The following is a 24613-nucleotide window of genomic DNA, read 5'->3' as shown; positions in this document are numbered from 1 at the left end:
CTGTGACTGTCCCAGTCCAAATCCCAGAGGCAGCACTGTGGTGCTCCCATCTGTGCATGTGGGGTTTTTTTTTTTGTCTTTCTCTGTTTTTACAAGTGAGCTGCAATTGATCTGTTTCCCAAGCAAGCTGTGCTGTTGTGTTTGCACTGGCCTGATGGTTGTAGGGTTGTCACACGTGGTTTCCTTGGGATGGCTCCAAATGCTTCCTGGCCCCATGGAGGGCACTGCACAGTAAAGAGCCAAACGCAGCAGAAAAGTGGGTGCCTTTTGCTCTCCCTCTGGGCTCTCACACGAGGCTGCCACAGCCTCAGGCTGGGACTCGCCATGCGTGGACCAGACGTGCTGCTGAGGCTGGAGAAAACAGATTTAACCCCAGTCGCCTCTGCCCAGACAGGCCCCATCCTCCCCGCAGCTTCGGAGCCGGCGTCCTGTTTGGTTTGAGCCTGAGCCAGTGCCCTGATGAATGCAGCTCTTGTCAGCACCCTCCACCTCGGCTGGCTTCGGGTAGGGGTCTGATCTTCTGGCTGATGAAAGGCACCCGTGTGCAGCTGCAGAGCTGAGAGGGATGGAGGGGGGACAGGGCACGCTGCAGGACCAGGTTGATAGAGAAGGTGGTAACCTCTCTGCTGGGCAGAGACCAGCAACTTGCTCCTCTCCAAGCCCTACTGCTGGCCAAGGGAGGAGAAGATAGCCTGGAAACGGGTATCTGATCAGCTCCTTGGAGGAGATGCCTGGTTCGTGAACCAGAACAGACTGCCTTGCCTGGGACACAGCTACTTCTGCCTCCCTCCTCCCCACCCTGGTCCTGCTGACTCCACGTTAGCAAGGGATAATTGGCGTTAGCATCAGGCATGGCTCTGTTTGCCATTGTGGCTTTTGGTGGGGCTTCCCTGACTGAGCTCCCTCTCATGATGCAGTACTAGGAGAAACAGCTGTGCTGAGGCTTTTGGAGGATTTAGGAGGGTATATTCTGCTTGTCTTACACCATCCTGTGTTGAAATCTGTCTCCTAGTCCTAGTTGCTGCTGCAGCCTCTGTTCCTCCTGCCTGCCTGTCTGGCTGAGCTGGAATTAGGCAGAACCAGCTCCGCCTGGGCCCCTTGTTGTGTTCTTGTTTGCCTCTGTTGAGCTGTTTTCTCTTTCTTGGTTAGAGCAGATGACTGATATCTGGGGCTCCTTGCCCAGACATGGGGGGACTCATTCTGGGATGCAGGGAGGGTGGAGGTGACTGGTTCTTTGGCCCCTGTACCAAAGGGCGGTCAATGATGGGGGGACAGTGCTGACGCTCCTGGCCTCCTTAGAACCAGCCAGCAACTGTGCCCAAAAAGCTGCACCCCTGTTCCTTGCCACACGCCACAAGGGACCCCGGAGCTCTACTGTTGAACACTTTATTTCTCCCTCGCTGTAGCCCTCCCTTCCCGGAGCAGACGCTCTCCTTGTCCTCCCACCGCAGCTCCAGGGCATGCTGCGGGAGAGGGATGGTGACCTGCTTCCTCTGCTGGCTCCGAAGGGAAGGATGCTCTGCCCGGGAGGGACAGGGCTGCCAGGCAGCCTGCTGCCAGGTTTGGGGAGGGGAGGGACAGGCGTGGAGCAACGCGGCCAGAGCGCCTCGTCACGAGCAGTCATTCAACCAATGCTACAGTAAGGAGGTGGTTGGGGTTAGAGGGCCACCTCTGATCCTATTTTACAGGGGAGAGGAGCAGACCCCGGTTTAGAGAGCCGTGTCTTCAGCCTCGATGCGGGGCCCAAAGAGCTTCTCTGCAGTTGCTTTGCCGTCGTACTTGGGCAGGTTGCCACCAAAGTCTGCTGGCAAGATGTCAGCGTCGAACTCCTGGTAGAAGGACTCCAGCTCCTCCCCATGCACAAAGACCTGGCGGGAGACAGGAGCGACCCTCAGCAGAGGACCTGGGCAACTCTTCTCAGCTTCTCTATTTCACCCAGGGATAGGCCTCTGCCTCCGGGTCCCTTTCCCACACTCACCCTCTCCAGCAGTTTGCTCTTCAGGAACGGTTTGACCACGTTGTAGGTGGTGGTGAAGTACCAAGGCTGGTGGATGAAGTGGACGGCCTTGAATCGTGCTGGGAAGGAGTCCTAGGATCCCAAACCCAGACACAGGTCGTTACACACAGAGCTGGGCGGGCAGCAATGGACACCCCAGCACTGCCGCAGCTCCCCTCACCAATCTCCCCTTCTCTCTGTGATGGCCCGTTTTTTGTTCTGACACACAGGATCAGCTGTCCCAGTTGGGAGGCTCTTCAGCTTCCCTGGTGCTCCCATTGCTCCCACTCCATGAGAAGGACTACATCTCTGCTGTCCTCCTTCCCTGGAGAGAGCCAAGTGTCTTTGGCCTCTGGTCCAAGGGCAGAAATCCTGGAATGCCCGTGAGTGGGCTGGGCTGAGAGGATGGTGAGGAAAGTCCTCCAGGCCATGCTGCAGGATGCTGCAAGGAGTGGTGGATACTTCTCGTTGGCCATTTGAGAGGGCAGGGAGCTGGGGCTGGAAAAATAGTGTCCCTCTTGCAGGATTTAGCCAATTATCCAGCAAGGGAAGGAGTGTGTGATGGGGAAGAGCCTCTCCACGATGCTTTCTCATGGTGCCACTGTGGTGGCAATCCCAAACCCTGCTAGCCCTGCCTTCACCCTACCCTGAGCTCTCTGATCCCACTGGACCCGCTCTGACTCTGCTGTCTGCAGACTTTGCCACCTCACCTGCAGCATGTCCACCATCTTCTTGAGCTCAGAGGGTTTGATCCCTGATGCCTGCTGCATGGTGAAGCCCTTGAAGTTCTCAATGATGCAGAACCCATTGATCTGGGTCTCTTCGTTTTCCAACAGCTTCTCCAAGATAACGCAATAGGCACGAAGGATCTGATGTGGAGAGGAGAGACAACAGGTCTGGTATTAGGTCTCACCTCCCATAGACCCCAGGAGGTTCCCAGGAAGGGTCCCATGGAGAGTTATCCGGGGTCTGCTTGACTCCAGCCTGCTTGTCACAGCCAGCCCCAGGACTTAAGAGCAGGGAGGGCATTTCAGGGGATGCTCAACAACAACCAGGTTCCCCTTTCAAGGCAGGTGTGTTTCCGATCTGGATCAATGATAACTTGCCACCAAATTCAGAGCTGAGCAAAAAAAAGAGCTGGAAGAAGTTGGGCGTTACACACCTGGAGACCTCTTTGCCAAGAAGCCCTTTCTGTGACCCATGCCTCAGTTTTCTCCTCTTCCCTGTGTATCCCTTGTTTCTAAAGCACCTTGATTTAATGGAGTTGTGCCTTTCTTCACCCCATGTTACCTGGGCTGGGGGATGCACACCCTGAATTTGGCCTGCACCACATCAGGGGGAAGGAAGGGGAACCCGTTGGGATGGACCATGGTCTCCCAGGCTCTCTGGAAGGATAAATTCAAAGGGCTACAGATTTTCTTCAATCTGAGTGGCTGGAGGCTGTGGCCGGACATACGTATATGTGTGTAAGGGATGCTGCACTCAGGTGTGCCAGGCAGGACAAGCCCGGGAGTGGGACCACTCTGCTCCGGGAGTAACGGCTGGGCTGGGCTGACCTCATCGAAGGTGATCTCCTCGTAATCCCAGTTCTCGATGTTGAAGAGCATCACCACCCGGCCGTACTTGTCTCTGCTGGTCAGGATGCCAGGGTAGCCGGCTTCAATGGTGCTGCGCACGGCCTCGGGGGTCAGGTTGTCGAAGAGTTCAGGGTACTGCTGGCGGAAGTTCACATAGCCTGGAGAGAGACAGAAATCAGGTAGGACAATGGCTTGGGAAGCCAGGGCAGCACTGGGGCAGCCACCAGAGATGGGGTGGGCTAGTGATGGTAAAACATCAGTCCTGAGCCCAAGAGCTGCAGACCAGTTGTGCCCGGAGTCCCCATGGGTCAGGTCTTCTCCAGCAAAGGTGGGGAGAGGAGGTCAGCCCTGGCCCCAGCACACTCAGTGTTATTCTCCCCATGCCAGGGGCTTCCCACGCCTGCCTTCTCTCCAACACCTCAATGAGCAGATAAAGTCATTTTCCCCCTCATTTCTCTTCTCTCCTTCCTCCCCATTTGGGTAACATCCCTCAGCTCCCCTCCCTTGGCACCCTGCAGGCACAAAATAAGGAATCTCGTCCTGGGAAAATGCGGGCGAACAAAACAGCTGTCTGGGAGCCAGCGCTGATAATTACAACTCATTATCCCCCGAGCTGACACAAAGAAGAGTGGAGCCGGAGCCAGGCAGGTCCCTGCCGGCAGCCACCCCCTGGGCTGCCCTCCCATTCCCCCTCCGTCCCTACGGGTCACCCCCAATGAGGGGAGGGGGTGCCACAAGCCCCCCCAACCTGCCCCTAGCCCTCGGGGGGTTCCAGGAGTGCTGAGCCCACCAGGCACCATGCATAGAAGCATCAGGGCGGGTGCAGGACCAGCTCCTTACAGGGGTACAAGGGGGTGAGTATAGGTCGTGGATACACACCAAGTATCCATAGGGATACATGGAGGGGGTGCAGCCCAAACCAGCTGGGTTTGCTGCACAAATGAAACAGCCTGCCGCTGCCAAACATGGGTTTTTTTCCATTTTGTCCAGTAAATCAGCAAGGAATGGGACTGCCCTGGCATTGCAGGATGCCTGACACCACCCTCATTTATTTCCTTCCCCATCCAAACGCTTTGCCCTCCATCCCAAGCCCCCAGCCCTGCCTTTTTCTATGTATCCTCTCTCCTCATCCCCTTCCCGTGCCAGGGTCCTACTCTGCCGACACAGCCCAGACCAAGAGGCTGGAAGGAATCAGCACAGGACTGGGAGCTGCTGGTGGATGTGTACCCCTGTCCTCACCCAGCACCACAGCCCGGGACCCCTCCCCACCTTTCAGCAGGTCGTAGGCCCTGTGGACATCAAACTTGCGGGCACGGATGAAGCGGAGGAAGAAGGCGTCGTCCTTCCCCTGCACCTTCTCGGCCACCGCCTTGCACACCTCCTCGCCGCCCGCCCGCTCCTGCACCAGCTCCCGCAGCGCCTTCACCGCCACCTCCCTCTGCTCCTCCTTCTCATTCAGCTCATCCTTTGCCTGGTGGGGAGCAGGGAGGGGACCTGGCTCAGTGATGACCCCCCCTCCACCCCCGTGCACCCCAAAACACTCCAGGGGTCATTTAGGCACCCAAAAGCTGGAGGGGTGCAGTGATGCCCCTTGCAGCATCCCAGCACAGGGAGGGCAGGGTCACCCAGGTCCCCTGCTTGGAGACCCTTTGGGGTAAGTGCATCCCACCCCCCCAAGACAAAAGCCCGGCGAGGGTCTCCTCCAGCCCCCGAGAAGGAGCAGAATCCCCCATCTGCGCCTGCCCCCCCGGTTCCCACGGCCACCCTCACCTTCTGCAGGGTGTGCGGGGGGATCTTCTCACACCTCCCGAAGACGGGGCCGTGGTCCTTGGTGGTGAGGCGCTCCAGCTTGGTGCGCAGGGCCTGCTCCTCCTCCGAGACGATGCGAAAGGTGCCCGTCTGGGGGCAAGGAGAGGATGTAGGGGCTCCCCAGCCAGACCCCCAACTCCCTGCCCCACCACAGGTTCCCCGTGGGGAAGGGCAGAGCCTCCACGCAGGCAGCCGAGGGGGTGCAATGGGGGCGGGAAGGGTTGATTGACCCCCAGACTCCCCGCCACGGGCAGAGAGTTGCTGGGGGGGGAAAGGGGTGCATGAGGTCTGCCCCATCCCGACGCTGCAGGGAGGGGATGCTCAGAGCCCGGGGGATGGGACAGCGCGGGGACAGTACTCACAACCGCAGACATCTTGTCCTCTGTCCTCCTTTGGCCACAATACCCTGGGAGATGGAAGGAGGAATCAGCAGCAGTGGGGATCCCCAATGGCCTTCGCAGCCCCTCCCCGTGCCCCATCCCATGCCCCTCTTGCTCAAGAAGGGGCACCCCAGCCCTCCTCTGCTCCATCGCATTCTCCCTGCTTCTCTGCCTGCCTGCCAGAGGCTGAGCAGCTTTAAGAAACACCAGCGGTGTTTGCGAAAGCAGCTTAAAAATGTGGGTATCGATCATCTGACACCTTCATCCATTCTTCCAGGTCTGCCTTTCCATTGGAGGCTGGGGGCATCTCATGGGGATCCCCAACCCCATGAAGATGCCCTGTGCCATTTCATCTCAGACCACCGTCATACAGGCAGAGGTGAGACCCCAATTCCGGCCAGGTGGGCAGCAGCTCATGCTTTTATGCCTTGTATTTCCACTACACCGTTATCCCCAAGGTGTTTCCCAAACCCTCGAGCCCTGCTCCTCCAGCCCAAAGCCCATCACCAGCTGCACGGTTGGACTGTGAGACTCTCGGCATCTTTCTGACGCCATCTGTGTGAAACACCTTGTTCCTATGCATGAGGAGGAGGAAGCCTGCCTTCATCCTCCCTCCAGTGCCTGACCCTGCCCCTGCCAGGCCGTAGCACCAGCTCTGAGCCCAGGTTGCGCGAGGGATGCTTGGGTCCAGCTCAACCAGTTCCCAGGGGCATCCCCTTCCCTGCCAGCTCCCAGGAAGGGACGGGCATCTCCTTTTTCCAGGCACTAAAAGCAACCCCAGCCTCAGAGGTGCCAAGTTAAGGGAGAGACGGATGATGGTCTCCAATGCAGTTATTTTGAGTAGAAAAAGTCCCGGATACTCACAGGGAGAGGAAAAGTTGAACCGTCCGCAGAGGGTCAAGTGCACAGGGCCGAGAGGGATGCACGGATGGTGAGGCCGGAGTGGAGCAGCAAGAAAGACGGACGAAAGCTTTGTAGAGTCACCGGGTTGGGATTAGACCGTCACAAGGCATCAACTCACTGCAGCTTTGTAATTAAGTCAGCACAACCCAGGCAAGAAACCCCATTAAAACATTACAAAAGGCAGCTGAGGAGAGGGAAGGAGGGAGCCGGGGCTCCCCCGGCCAGCCAGAGCGTGCGTGGAGGGGCGGGCTGGGATGCCGGACCCGATTAACAAAGTATAAAAGCTTCTCGTTGTGTAACTCGCTCATTAGCACGGAGCAGGGGCAGAGGCAGGCGGTGGGCAGCCTGCCATCCCGGCCTGCTCCCCCGGGGAGAGCGAGACAGGTCTTTTCCCCGGCTTCTGCCCTGAAAAGCCTGGCAAGGTCCCGCTGTGAATTTGGCCACATGGGCAGGGTTCAGCTGCGGGGACCAGTCCACAGCAGAGGATGCTCCTAGGGCTGGTCCCACCTGGGGCTCTCCAGCTCCTCCCCAACGAGGCCACCCAAACAAGTATCCATACGGGGACTCCTTTCAGCCTCTAAAATAAAAAAAAATATGGGCAGATATTTTGTTTTACAATGTCCCTGAGTGATGGTTGCCTGCTTGGAGCTTTGGGAACTGGAATCCAGTCCATCCCCAGGGTAATGCTGTGGACCCACAAGGGAGGGAAGCCTCACACTGCGGCAGGGATGGTCCTGAGCCCACATGTGAGTGTACTGGAATGGCAAAATGTGTTTTTTTGGGACATCCACATCCCAGCATGCTGAAGCCACATGGGCAGGGGAGCCCTTGCAGCTTTAACTCTTTTCAGGCCCAGGGTTGCAGGAGCTGGGTGAGGACGGGGCTGTGCATGGCTCCTTTCCCAAGCCCAGGAGAGGAGCTCAGCTGTGTTCTTACCACGATGGGGATTTTGGGGAGGTGGTGGGACCAGGCTAAGCACCAGAGCAGGACTGAAGGGGCTTACACAAGGCGTGTTTTGTAATACCACTGGGATTTACGGATTTCATTTCCACGGGGCTGCCCTGCAAACAGAGCCGAGACCCCGCTGCGAGGGAGGGAGGAGGACGAAGGCACGAGACTCCAGATGAAGGGCAGGGGGGAGCCGGAAGGGAAAACCCGGACCTGTGCCAAGGCCCTGAGCAATGCTGCCGTGGCCAAGGACACCGGGCACTGCTCTCCACTGGAGACCTCCCGATCTCCCTGTCCCCTTCCCATGCCAGCCCTGGCACAAGGCTCAGCTCCCTCCTAGAGCTCGTTGGACCTTTGTCTGCAGCCCTGCGAGCAAGACGGTGTGTAACAGGGGGACATCATCAGCGTGGGAGCTCCCAAACCAACCCAATGGCCCTGCGCTGGGGTGGCAGAGGGGGCCTGCGCTCCCCTGGCCACCTGGGCATGCTGGCCATCATGCTCATCGCAGATGAAATGTTTTTGCAGACTTACGCACAACCCCTGGCACCACCAAGTGGGTGCTTTGTCCCAGGAAAAGCCACAGGGGAGGGTGGCAGCCCCAGGAGGGACCCACCCCAAAGAGGACGCACCCCAAGGCGTTGTGGCTGGAGCCCTTAGGGCATCTCTCGGCCAGGTCCAGTTATGCCCCTCCTCATGGGCCCTGACCCCATGCGAACCTGCTTCCCCTCGCTCGGCAGCGCTGGCCCCTGCTCCCCGTGAGCACGGGGCTTGCGAAAGCTCCCGCGCTGTGCTGGCACCGGATCTCACGGATAAATCCCGCTGCTTAAAGGCGGGCTAAACCTCCTCGTGCGCCCAAGGCCGCCCCTCGTGCCCCCGGGAATTAAGGGGTTTACTCAAAGGTATCTGCACCCCACGTGGGTAGCACTCGCAGGGGCTAGCGCTGCTGCTGCGGGGTGGCCCTGAATGGGCCACTTTGTGCCCTAGTCCCCGCCTTGGCTGCCCGCCCCACGTGCCTGCACCCCACGCTGCCTGTACTCCACACTGCCCTGCACTCCACATGTGCGTATCCCACATGTGCACACCCCACACTGCCCTGCGTTCCACGCTGCCCTGCATCCCACACTGCCCTGCACCCCAGGTATGCACATCCCATGTGCCTGCATCCCATGCTCCCTGCACCCCACGTGTGCACCCCACGCTCCCTGCATCCCACACTGCCCTGCACCCCACGTGTGCGCATCCCATGTGTGTGCACCCCACGCTGCCCTGCACCCCACGTGTATGCATCCCCCACTCCCTGTATCCCACACTGCCCTGCATCCCATGTGTGTGCACCCCACCCTGCCCTGCTCCCCATGCTGCCCTGCACCCCACGCCTGTGCATCCCACACTCCCTGCATCCCATGTGCGTGCATCCCATGTGTGTGCACCCCATGCTCCCTGCACCCCACGCGTGCACCCCACGCTCCCTGCATCCCACGCTGCACTGCTCCACACACTGCCCTGCACCCCATGTGTGTGCATCCCACGCTGCCCTGCACCCTATGCTACCCTGCACGCCACGCGTGCGCACCCCACGCTGCCTGCACCCCGCGGGACTCGAACCGGCGGCTTCCCGGGGTGGGCGGCGGAGGCGGAAGCAGCGGGTGGTGCGGAAGGGAAGCGAGCGCGGGGGGGCGGGAGCTGTTGCCCAGGTGACGGGCGGGCACTTCCGGGCGGGAATTTCGGGGCGGCGGAGCGGCGGCCCGGCCGGGTCGGGTGTTATCCCGGCTCCATGGCTCAGCGCATCCTGGCGCTGGCGGCCGAGGAGAGCCCCGAGCGGCTCCGGGAGGCCCTGCAGAGCCTAGGGGAGCGCGAGGTGCGCGGGGGTCCCGCGGGCTGGGCACTGGGTGCGGGGAAGATCTGGGGCGGGGGGGCGCCGCCGGGCCCTGTCAAGGGGGCCGAGGCGCCGCCGGGCCCTGTCAGGCCCTGTCAGGCGGGCGAAGGTGGCTTCTCCTCAGGTGAAGTGCAGCTCACAGCGTCTCCTTCTTTGCAGCTGGGCGATATGGTGACAAGGCAGGCCCTGAAGGGAAGTGAGACGGCGGCTTTGCTGAGGGGGATCTTCAAAGGTGGGTGGTCTGTGGGCTGCTCTTTGCGGGGTGGGTGGGGAGGGGGGGTGAGTTACAGGCCAGCTGTGTGAAGTAGGTGGTCAGCAGCACAAGGAACTGTCACTTTTGGTAAAAACCAGCCAGACAGGGTTGTCACAAGGAAACATGACATCTGAAAATAGATATGGGGAAATGGGAAACTAGACTAATGTGTTTTTAATGAACCTGCTGTCAGTGAGCTTTACTTTTGGGAGCCCTTAGGTACCTCGGAGTAGAACTGAGCTGGCCAGTTAATTGCCAAGCTGATTCTTCTCAACATTTTGACACTTCCTGATCTCCGGCAGCAGTGAAGCACAGGGTGTGATAACAGGGTTGAGTGCTTCAGCTGTTTTTCTCAAGAGATTCTCATTTCCTGGGCTCTGGTTTTGTTTTTTTTTTTATCTGTTTTGTCAGATAGGTAAATTAGGGAGCTTCAGTCAAGTGACAGTTTAGCCAAACTACAACACCCTGACAACTTCCTGTTGTTTAGCAACATGTTACTTGTGTAACTTCTTTTCCATTCTGTGTTTTCTTTATTTCCTCACTATAAGGCTCCCCCTGTTCCCAGCAAAGTGGTGTTCTCAGGAGGCTTCAGGTTTACAAGCACTGCATCCCGCTAGTGGAGTCAGGGGACCTGCATTTGGGCAAGGCGTCTGAAATCATAGGACTGCTGATGCTGGAGGTAGACGCTCCTTTGGGCTGGCTTTCCTGGAGCCTGATGGGTATCGTTTTGTGTTGATTGAGATACTTCACTAGGCCACTGAGGAAAATGAATTGTGTCCTTTCCATGGATCTGCCCTGGACTAAGCTGATATTGGAATTTGCTGTGTGTGCAAATGTGATTATCTTTGTATATTTGGACTTAGACTCCAAACCTGTAATTACACCAGCTTGATTTACTGCTCTGTTCTATAAAGGACAGCACAAAATAGAGATCTTAGGGCTGAAATCCCCTTTTAGGGGAACATTTCACTGTAAGAAATGTCTGTGCGTTTTGGTGACAGTTGGACATATATGTGGAATTTTCCTCTGCACTGCCTCAGGCTCTTTCATGTCATTGTATCTCCTCCCAGGCTCGCCAGCTGCCAGGCCATGCGTTGGCTGAGCTTGCCACTCTGTTTGTTGATGTTATTAAAGGCGGCAGCCTGTCTAACGGGAAATCCTTGGAGTTGTTTGCCACTGTTCTCACTGCATTGCCCAATTCGAAGGAGAGCCTGGTTTATGGGAAAGGTAGCCGCTCTCAGTTCCTTCCCCCCAGCCTGTCCTCCTTTCCTTGGGAATCAGTTCCTAAAAGACTCTTGCTTTTTCAGGTGAACTGAATGGGGAAGAGTTTAAGAAACAGCTGATAAATACCCTCTGTTGCAGCAAGTAGGTACATCTCCACCAGCTCTTAGTTACATGGCAAAACAATATGCTTCATGTTGTGCTTTGAAAAAGACATCATGATGAGCTGGATCTCACCATCTGTGTCCTGTTCTACCATCTTTGAATCTGTGTCCTCTGTGACAGTGTCTTCTCTGGCTGGAAAGGCAAGGGAACACCCTGTTCCCAGATCTTGTCATAGTGTTTTATGAACTGGTCTGAGGAAGTTCTTATTTTTATTCCTTTCTTGGTATTTGTTATTGTGGGGGCTGGGGCAGTTCAGAACCATTATAAGTTTGAGAGGTCAGGGTGGTGGTGATGGATTCTGGTGGAAATCTGTCTTCTAATCTTAATATCAGAACATTAACAGGGAATTGGTGACAATGAATAATTGTGTATAAGGAGAGAAGCGATAAGAGATAATTCTGCGTGCTCTCAATTTTCTGACGTATTTTTGTTTTACCAGGTGGGACCCTCGGAGTGTAATACATCTTACCAACATGTTCAGGTAATTCTTTTTCCCTTCAACATCAACGCTTTCTTGTGCTGTGGTCATGTCCATGTCCTATTTCACATGTAGTTTGGGGCAAGTATGAATAGGAGGTCTGACCATACCAGGCAGAGCCCCATGGATGGTTGAGTTGATGAACATCCACATTGGATCCATTTGGATACAAAATACAGCTGGGCAGGTGTGTCCCAAAGACTCGGCATGGCATCATGGTTTTTGTTCCATGTGTGAGTGAGCCTTGGCAAATTAATGATACATTAATGAGCAAGCATAATGTGGAGGAGATCTAAACACCGAAGGTTGAAGAGTATACTGGGACAGTGGAAAGGTATTGAGAGATCTGTGGCAACTGCTTCTGGTGAGGACTTTGGGAGCACTCGCTGCTGGTGTGTACATTAAGACCCTTTGGCTAGTTATGGGTTGAATCTGCTGTGGGATTCTGAAGGAAATTAGTGAAAATGATTAGGCTGCATCTTTGATTCAACAGGGATGTTCCACTGTCGGGAGAGGAGCTGCAGTTTGTGGTGGAAAAGGTCCTTAGGATGTTCTCCAAATTAGATCTGCAGGAAATTCCCCCTCTGGTCTATCAGCTGCTGCTGCTTTCTGCAAAGGTAAAAGCTCACGGGAGCTGGCCTCCCCCTATGTATATACCATGAGGAAAAAAAGATGCACAGACTGAGCTATAGGCTGGATTTTGGTGAGGATTCTGATTGTTTCCAAACTGCTGTGGGAAGCAGGACACAGCAGGACATCAGTAGGGTTTTTTTTTTTCTCTAAATTCCTGTACGATGAAGAAGCTGGCTGCTCAGAGAAAGATACAATCTTGATCTTCCTTGTGGGGAAAGAAGAAAACCTTTGGGAAATAAGGGATGAGCACAGACCTAGCAGACAGAAGAGAGGATTGGGTTTTAAAGTCTTCTTAAGTGTGGTTTTGCTGACTCTCTGTGGTCTGCAAACTATAATAATAGCTCATACAGTATGACTTGTCTTGGTTTGTAGTCTGGGTTGTAGTCTGAGTCCTGGAAATGTCTCATCCCTTGTGCTCTTCCTGCAAGCAGAGGCTGCCAATGACGTCTCTGCCCTTTGACAGGGTGATTCTGGCTCTTTTGCTTGCTTCATTTGTGACCGAGTCAATGCCAAAATGATCCAGTCAAAGACAAATTAATATGTGTGTTATAGGAGGTCATTTGGGTCCACTGGCCAAAATGTACTGTTAGATTTAAGGGTTAGGAGTTTGAAAGCCTTCCCAATTGATTATAACATAAAGGATCCTTTCTAATTAAAAAAAAAAAACAAACCACAACCAGAACATCTGAAAGCTTTAACTTCTCCAACTCTTCGATAAGTGCAGTCAAAAGAAATATGCAAACTAAATCTTAATCTGGAAATGAGCGCACAGGAGCCTTTCCCCACCTCAGTGATTTATGACGGGAAATGAAGGATGCCGTTTCATTCTAGTGGGAAATGTCCCTGCCCATGGCAGGGGGGTTGGAACTGCATGATCTTTAAGGTCCCTTCCAACCCGAACCATTCTGTGATTTGTAATAGAGTGTAGTTCTCTGGGATACTGCAGGCCCTGCAGTGGCTTAATGTAACGTCCCGCCTTGCAGGGCAGTAAGAAGACTGTTCTAGAAGGAATCATCAGTTTTTTCAATCAGTTGGATAAGAGACAAAAGGAAGAACAGAGGGTTCCACAGTAAGTTCTTTCTCTGTCATCCCCTTTCTTTATTACCTGGGTATTTGTAATCACCCTCGTCCTGCCCAGGGCTCCTTAAATTTGAATTGTAAAATCTTGTAAAAGTACATCCTCCTTGATACATGAGAAATGATTTATGACTTTGGATGGCTTTCTTTTTTTCTGATAAAACTTACAGATCAGTGGACCTTGAGGTAGCCACAGTGCCCCTAGACCAACTCCGCCATGTGGAAGGCACCGTTATTCTCCATATTGTTTCTGTTATCAACCTGGATCAGGACCTAAGCGAGGAACTAATCAGACATCTAAAGGTATGACAAAGATAGAGCAGGCACTGTTCTTGAAGATGTTGAAGTAGAGTTTTTAAAACTTTATTTGTTGCCTGTAGAAGGGATTTAATAATTTTTATGATCACAATCACGTTCACTTTAAGAAGCGCCATGGTATGTTTGAAGAGACATGTGCCTGATGGCTTGCCTGAACTTGTGGGATGCTGCAGTTAAAGATAACAAGCTTTCTGACTGTTGCTTGCCATTTTCTAGACTGAGCAACAGAAGGATCCAGCTAGAGCCCTGTGTCCCTTCAGTGTGGCTCTTCTGCTGTCGGTTGCAGTAAAACACAGGCTGCAAGAGCAGGTACGTAGGTGATAAGCTTGCAGAGAACTTCTGTGGGGGGATGTACACTGCACTCCTTGTAAAGGAAAGGAAGCGAGGTTAGGTCATAGTCCCATCAGAATTAGGCTTAAAATGGTTTCATAATGCTCATGGGGAGGCAGTTAGATCAGTGGTACACTGTAGTTTACTGAACACTATAAAAGACCCCAGAGCAATATCAGAATTTTCCAGAGTTGTGATTCCTGTGAGTTGGTTTTAGCATGAGAAGAAAAGCAATGTCGTCTTTTTCTAATGTTTTGGCTCTGTGGTGGCCACCTGAAGAGCATCTGGCAGCAAGTTACCCTCCTTGAGGCACTTAATGAGGCTGGTGTATTTGTCCTGAGAAAGAAGTGAGTTAAGATTTTTGGCAGGCTGTACTGGAACTTGTGTTCTGGCTGGTGCTCTTACTGGAACATACCCAAGACTATACAGGTCCCGTTTCAAAGATCATTTCCTCACACTCAATGATTTTATGTTCCAGATATTTGATTTCTTGAAAACATCAATCACAAGAAGCTGCAAGGACCTGCAGTTCCTTCAGGCCTCCAAGTTTCTGCAGGATTTGTTTCCTCAACAATATGATGTAACCACTGTAATTCTGGAAGTGGTGAAAAATAGGTGAGTTCTTGCCACCTGCCGCAGAACACTCAATGGGCTTTGGGAGGGGAGAGTTTCAGCCTCGCTAGAATGCTCTGGGGTGCTAAATACTGCTGACCAGGTGCCAGCAGGGAACGGTGTCAAAATCCAAAATTTTTATCCCAGTTTTTTATTGGTGAATTAAAAAAGCAAAAACAATGCAGCTGTATAAATTTGCCCCCTCTACCCCAAATCTTCGCATCTTGTGGTATGAAGGACTAAATTGATCAGGACCCTGTCTGTTTCTTATTGGTAAAGCAGCTGATGGTATGAGTCATGGTGCTGGCTGTGGTTTGTGTTCTGACCAAGGGATGAGTGATAGGTTCACTATTTTCTTCCCCGACATGGTTAGTCCTTTGAACATCCTGTGGGATAGCTCTGCGATCTGTCACCAGTTGTCCTTTAGTTTGATTGAGGACTTCTTCTTCTGCCTTCCTCTCTGATTTGAAGATCTCGGCATCAGTAGGATATTTGTGCATCCTGACTGTAGCCTACTGTCACATCCAGATCAGACCTGAGTGCATGTCATTCCCCATAGCGAGGAAACCTTTGGGCTGGAACGGAAGTCTTGTTGGAGAATCAGGACTCCGAGATGTGTTGCGCTGAGCACCTCAGCCTAAAGACAGTCATGGGGCTGTGAGGGATGTCATCTCTAGAGTGATCGAACATCTCTCACTGCTGCTTTGGACCCTGGAATGACTGCAGAAGATGTTACTTTAGACTGCTCTAATCTAAACTTTTCCTGTGACTAAGTTGTTTCTTTCCTGGTCTATTTAATGTTTTCCTCAGTGCGTTTGGCTGGGACCATGTTACTCAGGGCCTGGTGGATCTTGGCTTCAGCCTAATGGAATCATATGAACCAAGGAAGCCCTTTGGAGGAAAAGCTGCTGATACCACTTATGGTCTTTCAAAAATGCCAGCCCAGCAGGCTTGCAGACTGGGAGCGAGTATCCTGCTGGAAACATTTAAGGTAATTGTATGTTTTGGAGAGGGTGTTTTTTAGGGGGAGAGAACTCTGTTCTTATTGTTTCTTGGTAAATGATGTCAAAGCCTTGTCTGCTGTATCCATCATGAGTGTTTTACAAACAATACTAGATTTAGTCTCCTATTTGCCCTTGTCCATCTGGAAGAGGCCATCCTCATAAAGACTTAATCCTAATCTGTTCCAGCTACCATGATACTTATGTAATCCTTATTACATTTTGCAAGAAACTGCAGAGAAGGTAGAGAAATACAGAGGTAGAAAGAAAATCTGCCAGAGGTGGCACTGAAACCAGCATCTTCAGTGAAGTGGTAAATTTGTATCCCACAGACGATTTGACCCATTATATTTGAGGGTACTGTGTATACCTCTCTGATGTGCTGGTTCTGATTGGCCTGGGATGAAATCTGAATCAATCTGTGTGAATTTAGCTGAAAGGGGACTTCTGGCAACCAGTCCCAGCTTACCTGTCAGATCTGGATTTGCTTTGCACTGCATGATGCCTGTGCTGTGAGGTACAGGAATATCTTAAATTTATGTAGGGGTTGATTTTTATTTATTGTTCTTTCTCATTTCAGGTTCATGAGCCCATCAGAAGTGATATTCTTGAGCAGGTCCTGAACAGAGTGCTCACAAAAGCAGCATCTCCTGTCAGCCACTTCATAGGTAACAGGAAAGAGAATGTGTCCTGCTCTGTGGACACTCAGAACAAGTTATAGAACCGTAGAATATTTTGGGCTGGAAGGACCTTTAAAGGTCATCTAGTCCGACCCCCCTGCAATGAGCTGGCACACCTTCAACTAGATCATGTTGCTCAGAGCCTCGTCCAACTTGACCTTGAATGCTTCCAGGGATGAACAACCCCAACTCTCTCAGCCTGTCCTCATAGGAGAGGGGCTCCATCCCTCTGATCATTTTTGTGGCCCTCCTCTGGACCTGCTCTAACAGGTCCATGTCTTTTCTATGCTGGGGGCTCCAGAGCTGTACACAGTACTCCAGGTGGGGTCTCACCAGAGCAGAGTAGAGGGGCAGAATCACCTCCCTCGGCCCACTGGCTGCACTTCTTTTGATGCAGCCCAGGATATGGTTGGCTTTGGAAGTTCCTGATGAAGTGACCTGAAGCCAAGAAAATCACTTGTTCCTTCCCCTTTTACTGAGGTGTCAGCTGCATCAGATTACCTTGTATTCATCCCAGGTGAAAAATATGTTTGCAGGCAGTTGCCATGGAACAGCTGACACACAGAAAGTTGCTATCCATCAGTCAGTAACTTGTTACGTGTTCCTAGCCTTGCCTTCCTCCTCATCCTTGGGCAGGTGCTTGGGTGTCACGGGGGGCTGCTGTGATGCCTATGCTGCAGCCTCTTCTCTTATACCTCAGTGCCCTCTGGTGGGGTGAGACCCTTCAGCCTGGTTGTCAGCAGTTTACACTTTGTGCCTGCAGCAGAGTTCAGATTTTCAATGCTCATCCTATCATGACCTCTACATGTGATGGAAGGGCTTTGATTATTCTGTAATTGTTAGCTCTATAGACATCTCTTGCTCAGACTTTTCTGACCCCTTGGCAGCAGCTGCTCTTTTTGTCCTTTTATTTTTCAGACTTGCTGTCCAATATTGTTGTGTCTGCTCCTCTTGTGCTTCAGACTTCATCCTCCAAAGTCACAGAGACCTTTGACAATTTGTCCTTTCTGCCCATTGACACTGTGCAGGGGCTCCTCCGGGCAGTACAGGTAAAGCTTTGCATTTCTTCATGAATATCCTTGCTAGTTTAGTTCCAGTGACAGCTTTAGGGCACAATTATATGCATGATCTAATAACCCTCCTCGTAAAATAAGCCTTCATACTCTGCTGTAGGTTGTTCAGTGTAGCGTGGAACTGCTCTTCAAGCATGGATCTGCACGTGCCCTCTAGCAAAAAGCATATGGTGTGGTCTGGGGTGGTACTGAAACTGCTCTGTGCTGACCTTTCATCTGGAAGATGCCCAGATGCTGCACAGTGTAGAAAATTAAGTATACAATGTTTAGCTGAACAGCTGTAGCTGTCAGGTTGATTTTTCTCCTTCCAAGCTCCATGTCAGTATTTGCCTTTGCCTGACCCTGATGTTACACTTTTACCTGCTTCATCCAATCTGGGGATAACAGTTATTTTCCCAAACCCTTGTTCCGTGTCCTCACTAACCTGCTAAGGTGTCTCATTGCTACAGCTCTCTGGGTTTAATTTTATGTTGTTTTAAAATGTTTTGATTCTCCTACTGTACTGATGACACTATTGGAAATTCAGGGCCAGATGGGCCTGAGGAAGATGAGCTCATATGCCCCAAGGGCTTGGCATGCCTTAGTGCTTTTCTCTCCAAAGTATGTCTTCCTTTCCAGCCTCTGCTCAAAGTCAGCATGTCGGTGAGGGACTCCCTGATACTTGTTCTCCAAAAAGCTATCTTTTCCAGGTAAGCTAGGAAGGGGATTCTTTGAAAAGATTTCTACAACTCATTTATGGTTTTGGAGCAGAAGTATTTTTTGTTGGTTTTGGCTAGGTGTATTCTTACTATATTCTTCCCATAACCAGGTGGTGACATCTCCTGCCCCTTTAGCCCTAGGACTGCCTTGACAGGCACAACTCTACCCACTGAGATGCAAATCCCAATCCCCAGATTAATAGGTTTCAGAAATTCAGAAAGCTGTTGGGAACTCCAAATAGGCAGGCAAAATTAAAATCAGTTCCATCGTGTGTCTACATAGCCGAGTACATCCAGATGCTAAGGAGAGTCTGGAAGGAACCATTGATCAAAATACTGAGCTGCCACCTTCCCTCTCATCCCTTGCAAGGTGGCAGAGAACCAGGCTTGTTGTCTTGGTAATGCTTTGAGCAAACCATCCTTCTGTCTTCATAATGCTGTGACTGTAGACTGTATTTCATTGGGCAGTGGCTGCCAGGTTATGAATACAGAATTCATAATTTAGGATTATTATTCAAGGCAAGGGACTTGATTTTGAGAAAGACCCAGGATTTTGATGAGCAAAGCAAAACACCAGCTTTTTGTGAGGCATTTTCCAACTCTGAGAAGACCTCTGAGACTATCCTATTCCAGTTTTCAGGGGACATTTAATGCTTGGGTCTTGGCCTGGGGCTCTCCCTCTGTGAGCGCTGCAAGGACAGAAAGGAAATTGAATGTTGTGAGAGTGTAGAGCAAAGGAGTTCCCACCAAACTGCCAAGCTCTTCACTGCTTGGGACTGTGCTGCCCTCTTATGAAATAAAGTTCCACTGGACACAGTCACTCTGTATTTGTGGACCATTTTTCATTGCTGAGTTGATCTTGGTTTTACTTCTGAGCTTCTTGCTTCCATTTTTCCATATGCTTCTCTCTTCTCCCCCTGACTCACAGGCAGCTCGATGCTCGTAAAGCTGCGGTTGCTGGCTTTTTGCTTCTGTTAAGAAATTTTAAGGTTCTGGGCAGCTTGTCCTCCTCCCAGTGCAGCCAGGCCATTGGTGCCACTCAGGTAAGTGCTGTTCTGCAGTCCCTGATGTGGACATACGAGACAGTCTCATGTCTACTGTGCATTGTTTCAAACAACTCAAGAGCGGAGTGTTTCCCCAAAATGGAAATATAACCAGTAAGGATTAGCCCTGGAAGGAAAGCTTTGTGAATTGCAACGTTCAAAGAGAAGCTGACCTAGGGACATTGCTTCTCAGAGTTATTCTCTCTTACAGCACCAGTATTCTGGGGAGCATTTACACTGCTCCATCATGATGATAAAGAGCCTAGCAGCACACTAAGGACTATTTCAATGATTGTTTAGGGGCTAGGCTCCTTATCACCTTGCTTCTGTGTTGTGATATTTGAGAATTGTAACCAGTATAACGTGACTAATATTCCCTCTCAGGTCCAGGCAGATGTTCATGCCTGCTATAATTCTGCAGCTAATGAGGCCTTCTGCCTTGAAATCCTGGGCAGCCTGAGGCGATGTTTGAGCCAGCAAGCGGATGTTCGACTCATGTTATATGAGGTAAACACGGTTTCTTCAATCTCATTTTAAACAGTCGCTACCTCTTCTGTAGTCTGGTTCTACTGTAGGCCCAGGTAAATAATGATCACGTTATTGTGGAAAACAACCTGTCATCTCAGTTATGTTCTTCATGGTACACACGCATACCAAGGACTATTTTTTTTTTTTCCCAATACTTCTGATTTTGGACCATTATAAGCCCAAAGACACAGTGATGTATCTTCCTCGTCTCATGCATTGCTTAAGGGCAAAAATGTGTCAAAGTCTCTCTTCTTGTGATGTGGCCTAGGAAATGTGAAGCATGTTTGATGCCCAGTGAGGAGGAGTGTTATAACGGGCACTGGATAGATGCAGAGTTGCTGGGAGTTAATGATGGGCTCCAAAGAAAACCCTGACTGGAGAGTATGGGGAAACTTTCTTAGAGACTGCATCAGGGATCTGTCTTTCTCCTCTTCCTTTTGCAAGTTTCTGTAAAGGCTTGTCTGTCCCTTAGATTTCTTGTGATAAATGGCCTAATATAAAGAGCCATTTTTGGGTGTGTATCTTAGCTCCTGAGGTAATTGTGGGGTACCGCCTTGAGGAAAAAATGTTCAGATCAGAGAGATTTTGTTTCCTTCTTGACTTGGTTGGACTGACCTTTGGTGAGCTGCAAGTTTTGGGTGTGTTCATCACTGTTGCTTTAAGACTTGCATTTGCTTCATCCATCCACTGAGTTTCTCTCCGTCTGAAGGATTTTTGCCTCCTACGGTTTCCCCACTGGCTTGTTTTGCCTTTGAAGCAGGAATTCACAGTTTGAAGTTGGATCTAGTGCTAGTGTTAAATAGCAGTGAAAGTCACTCTGGGCTTGATGCCACTCCTGCTAGGGAGATACAGCTTGTGAGAGGGCCCCTGTGAGGAAATTCATACTCTTACTGATTCATACCTTATTTCTGTGGTGCCTTTGCTTTGCCAGGTATGGGATTTTACACTGAGCACATTGTTACTTCCTCATGGTTCCTTGCGGTGCCAAAGTGTCGTTGCTGTCGTATGACACCAACTTGTTATGCATGTGGTTCATTTGCTTTGTTGTGTAAGCCAACTTGTCCTTCCTTCCTGTCTTCAGGGTTTTTATGACGTCCTTCGCAGGAACTCCCAGCTGGCCAGCTCTATAATGGAAACGCTCTTGTCCCAGGTAAAGTACTGCTCTGTGGCGTGCCTGCAGAGGCTCTAAGAATTCTGCACTGCAACCAGTATAGCAAGCAATTCAGGTTAAATATTGGGAAAGTAGTTCTCCCTTACACTGGAAACATGTTTAAGTGCTGCGGCACTTCTCTGAGGAGGTGTTCAAATCCCTGTTATGTTGAGAGAGCAGACTAGGTAAATGTCTGGAGACTCATTCATATCCTGTTACAAGGTGGAAGAGAAAGGATCTCTTGGAGCTCTTTCCAGCCCTTCAGTTCTGAGATGCTGTGAGAAGTGTGAGCCCAGAGAAGTGCTTTGTGCGCTCCCTGTTCCTTAGCAGTGCACAGCAGTTACCCTCCCGTACTTCCCCAAGGATGTGTGCTGACACAGTAATTATTATTGCTGTCCTCCCATCGGGAGAATACCCAAGCCCATGTAGGATCTGGGAGGATTAACTCATCCCCCAACAGTGTTGCTCATGGCAACAAGACAATCACATTTCCTCAATCCATTGGACAGGCTGTGCTTTCTTTGAGACAAGTAATTTTCTTCCCTTTAATCATCCGTAGAGTTCATGCTGACTAATTCCAGCTTTCCCATGACAGTATAGGGTCTGAGAAAGGAACGTGGGTAGCAGAGGGCACTTAATGGGAACTTAGTGTAAATGTATAAAATTTTATAGCATCATTATATATATACATATATAACTTTCCCTATTCAGTTCTGATCCTGTATCAGTACTTGGAACATATTTCCTTCCTGTGTTGTGCCGAACAGCCAGGAACTGGTGCAAGCATGGTCTGTCATGGGTTTGGTTTAGTGCTAAGTGTAACCTTCATAACTGTCTGCACCTTGGGCCAGGAAGCTGGATTCCATAACAAGGCCAAGCGTTCAGTACGAGTGACGGGCAGCAGAAGCAGTTATTTTTCCTAGCTGTTTAAAGGTTGGGTAGCACTGCAGGTGAAGTGCAAGTGATGTTGCGTGTTGAGGCAACACAACAGCAAGTGGTCAGATAAACTTGTTCTAGGGCAGTGACGTGTCCTGGCTGAGAGGTACATAAGCAACTCAAGAGGGGATTTTAATTACCAATAGAACAGATGACGTGGCTCACGTACATGTACAATCCCATTATTATAGTGCCAGTTTTCACTCTGTAGAATGGAGTACAAAGATTATTGCATTCTGTTTTCAAACGACTTAAGAGGCTCAGTTACCAAGTAACTGGTTATTTTATTTCTGGGTTTCTGTGACAGATAAAGCAGTATTACTTGCCCCAGCCCGACCTCCTACCTCCACTGAAACTTGAGGGATGTATTATGGCTCAAGGAGATCAAATCTTTCTGCAAGAACCACTGGTAAGAGCTATACTGGCTGGCCATAGCTGCAGGCTCGTCTGTTCCATAGCATTTTAGTTGTGCTGCTACATGAGCTGAATACCTTGTATTTCTTCAGCCTCTTCTAGCCTGGAGCAATCCTTTTAATGACAATAGAGCTGGGCATCTCACCCCTGCCTCAGGCTATCTATTAGACCTCCGGTAGCGAAGTAGTTTGGGGAACCTGTGTGAAAAATGCTCCAGTTATAGCGTAGTTCTGTTATCCTCTATTGAGCTCACTCTGGGGTTTTTTTTTCTCCGATTTAATTCCACATAAAATAGTTGTTCAGTGTTTGTGTAGCAAGGGGAGAAATCTTCCCTTTGGTTTTGCTCCTTTGATATTGTTGGAGATGAGACCTCAACGATTCATTGGATTTCTGAAGGAGCAAACTCAAATTAATCACTTTGCTTTCCCTTAAGGAAGCTTCCATGCTGCGCTGCAGTAGCATACCCAGGAAGGAAGCAGACACTTCAGCTAGAGTGAGAGCCCTTTTGGAAATTCCCTTTCCATCTCCTTCAGCAGCTGAGGGAGCTGGGTTGAGGGAGCAGTGGGAGTTAAGTCTTTACATCCCATATAGACGAGCTCAGGCAGACAACGTTGTCTGAAGCTAGAACTGGGTAGCTGTGTGTGGGATTACAGATCCCCTCATTCTGGGAAGGACGCATGTTCTTGAGACTCACGTGAACCTCGAAGGCAGCTACGGCTCTTTGCATCTGGCCTGTGTCCACTTCTACCGGTGACCTCCAGCAAGAAGGCTGAGTGTGACTGTGTGGCTGCTTTCTTCAGGCCCATCTGCTCTGCTGCATCCAACACTGTCTCGCCTGGTATAAGAGCACTGTGCATCTATGCCAAGGAGCTGAAGATGATGAGGAGGAGGAGGATGTGGGATTTGAGCAAAGCTTTGAAGAGATGCTAGAATCTGTCACACGACGAATGATCAAGAGCGAGTTGGAAGACTTTGAACTGGTAAACCAGATTTTCAGTTTGACTCAGTGGAAGAAGGCACTGAGTTCTCACCAGGTTTTGAAGAGATTTTTCACTTGTTTCCTCTACCTCTTAGGATAAATCAGCAGATTTTTCTCTGTCTTCTGGTGTTGGTGTAAAGAATAACATCTATGCCATTCAGGTGATGGGAATTTGTGAGGTCCTGATTGAGTACAATTTCAACATAGGGAATTTCAGGTAAAACATCAAATCTTACCCTCCAGCGCTAGCTGTGTTATACTGTGCCTAGCTCTTCAGAGTACAGCCTCATTGCAAGCACAGGATAATAGTGCCAACATAGCATCAGAATGGTGTTTTCCGAGTGTGAGTGCCTTGTGGCACAGACATTCACAGAACCTTGGGGAGTGTCTTCCTTTTGAACGTTGTGTGTTGTGTGAGATGGGATGTGACGTCTTGTAGAAGAGCAGGTCAAGGAGGAATGGATGAGGTATACACTGTTAGGGAGGCAGAGAGATGTCCTATGTCATGGTTTTACAATTTAGAAAGTTTCATTTGGCAACTGAAGTTTCCAATTATATTCCAAACTATAAGACTGGATTTTCTCCATTAATGCTTTCTACTACTTTATTGCAGTAAGAACAAGTTTGAGGATGTCCTAGGCTTGTTTACATGTTACAACAAACTCTCTGAAATCCTGAAGGAGAAAGCTGGAAAGAACAAATCTACCTTGGGGAACAAAACTACACGGAGCTTCCTCTCCATGGGTTTTGTATCTACTCTGCTCACAGCTCTGTTCAGGTGAGAAGCTGTCACACCTGGAGTAGTTTTAAGGCCTGTTCACAAGCTGGTTTTGTGGTGTCTGCATGCTGGCTGTCTTGCGCACTGCACACACAGTACAGGCATTTTCATTTCTGTACAAAGCATGCATGGTAATAGCACTTCTTGTCTGGAGGGAATCATAGTCCAGGCAGGAACCATAGCTGTGCAACTCCTGGTACTGACAAACCAGCTTTCGCAGACCTTGCTTATGACTTGTAAGACCTCGGAGGGTCTCTGCTCCTCCAGTCCTGGGCTGTCTCAGACAACAAACTCCAGTGTTTAAGCTCCAGTTCTGTATGGAACAGAGCCAGACATCAATTCAAACCGTGCCTGTTAGTGTATTTGGAAAGGCTGGTGGAACTCTATCCAAGCGTTCACTACAAGCTACCAAAACAAAGGGTCTTTTCCATCCTGAATTCAGCTAGTGATTTTATTTGTAAATGCATATGTAGAATTTGAATCTTGTGGGCCATCCCTGTGCTTTTTCAGTGCAATCCTCAGTTCTGTGACAGTGCTCTTGATCCTTCAGGGACAATGCCCAAAGCCATGAGGAGAGCCTGGCGGTTCTGCGCTCCAGCACAGAGTTCCTGCGCTATGCTGTCAGTGTAGCTCTGCAGAAGGTGCAGCAGCTGGAGGAGACAGGGCAAACTGATGGGCCAGATGGACAAAATCCTGAGAAAATGTTTCAGAACCTCTGCAAAATCACACGGTGAGTCACTGTGACATGTGAAGACAT

The 24613-nt window shown here is 50.7% G+C and overlaps 2 protein-coding genes across 4 annotated transcripts in view; one reads left to right on the top strand and one right to left on the bottom strand.

Moving 5' to 3' along the window:
• Window positions 1-1370: 1370 nt before the first annotated feature.
• RLBP1 (retinaldehyde binding protein 1) lies at window positions 1371-6898 on the bottom strand. Its single transcript, XM_063346478.1, has 8 exons — window positions 6627-6898; window positions 5745-5788; window positions 5344-5472; window positions 4843-5044; window positions 3553-3731; window positions 2707-2865; window positions 1979-2089; window positions 1371-1868 (listed from the first exon to the last, which is right to left on the bottom strand). The coding sequence occupies exons 2-8, from the start codon at window positions 5754-5756 to the stop codon at window positions 1710-1712; spliced, it is 951 nt and encodes a 316-aa protein (XP_063202548.1). The 5' UTR covers window positions 5757-5788; window positions 6627-6898; the 3' UTR covers window positions 1371-1709.
• A 2439-nt stretch (window positions 6899-9337) lies between these two features.
• FANCI (FA complementation group I) overlaps window positions 9338-24613 on the top strand; it is a 24553-nt gene continuing 9277 nt past the window's right edge. For all 3 annotated transcript variants that reach the window (XR_010072454.1, XM_063346048.1, XM_063346047.1), the window contains exons 1-23: window positions 9338-9471; window positions 9649-9721; window positions 10291-10421; window positions 10813-10969; window positions 11050-11107; window positions 11568-11609; window positions 12100-12223; window positions 13223-13308; window positions 13487-13619; window positions 13851-13943; window positions 14443-14579; window positions 15387-15567; window positions 16158-16245; window positions 17176-17306; window positions 17949-18019; window positions 18957-19071; window positions 19456-19578; window positions 20681-20749; window positions 21993-22094; window positions 22900-23079; window positions 23174-23295; window positions 23692-23856; window positions 24407-24586. Coding sequence is in view for 2 of the 3 variants with exons in the window: in XM_063346048.1 (XP_063202118.1) it covers window positions 9388-9471; window positions 9649-9721; window positions 10291-10421; window positions 10813-10969; window positions 11050-11107; window positions 11568-11609; window positions 12100-12223; window positions 13223-13308; window positions 13487-13619; window positions 13851-13943; window positions 14443-14579; window positions 15387-15567; window positions 16158-16245; window positions 17176-17306; window positions 17949-18019; window positions 18957-19071; window positions 19456-19578; window positions 20681-20749; window positions 21993-22094; window positions 22900-23079; window positions 23174-23295; window positions 23692-23856; window positions 24407-24586 (2645 nt within the window). In the remaining variant the exon portion in view is untranslated. The remainder of the gene's footprint in view (window positions 9472-9648; window positions 9722-10290; window positions 10422-10812; window positions 10970-11049; window positions 11108-11567; window positions 11610-12099; window positions 12224-13222; window positions 13309-13486; window positions 13620-13850; window positions 13944-14442; window positions 14580-15386; window positions 15568-16157; window positions 16246-17175; window positions 17307-17948; window positions 18020-18956; window positions 19072-19455; window positions 19579-20680; window positions 20750-21992; window positions 22095-22899; window positions 23080-23173; window positions 23296-23691; window positions 23857-24406; window positions 24587-24613) is intronic.

The sequence above is a fragment of the Chroicocephalus ridibundus genome, chromosome 9 (genome assembly GCF_963924245.1).
Source record: "Chroicocephalus ridibundus chromosome 9, bChrRid1.1, whole genome shotgun sequence".
Classification (NCBI taxonomy): Eukaryota; Metazoa; Chordata; class Aves; order Charadriiformes; family Laridae; genus Chroicocephalus; species Chroicocephalus ridibundus.
Note: the sequence above shows the minus strand (reverse complement) of the source record. Positions and strands in the feature narration are given on the sequence as shown.

Excerpts from the sequence above, each read along its gene's own strand:
- RLBP1 (XM_063346478.1), bottom strand. Across the intron at positions 5,045-5,343 it reads CCCCGCACACCCTGCAGAAG|GCAAAGGATGAGCTGAATGA; the intron begins GTGAGGGTGGCC and ends GCTCCCCACCAG. Across the intron at positions 3,732-4,842 it reads GGCCTACGACCTGCTGAAAG|GCTATGTGAACTTCCGCCAG; the intron begins GTGGGGAGGGGT and ends GTCTCTCTCCAG.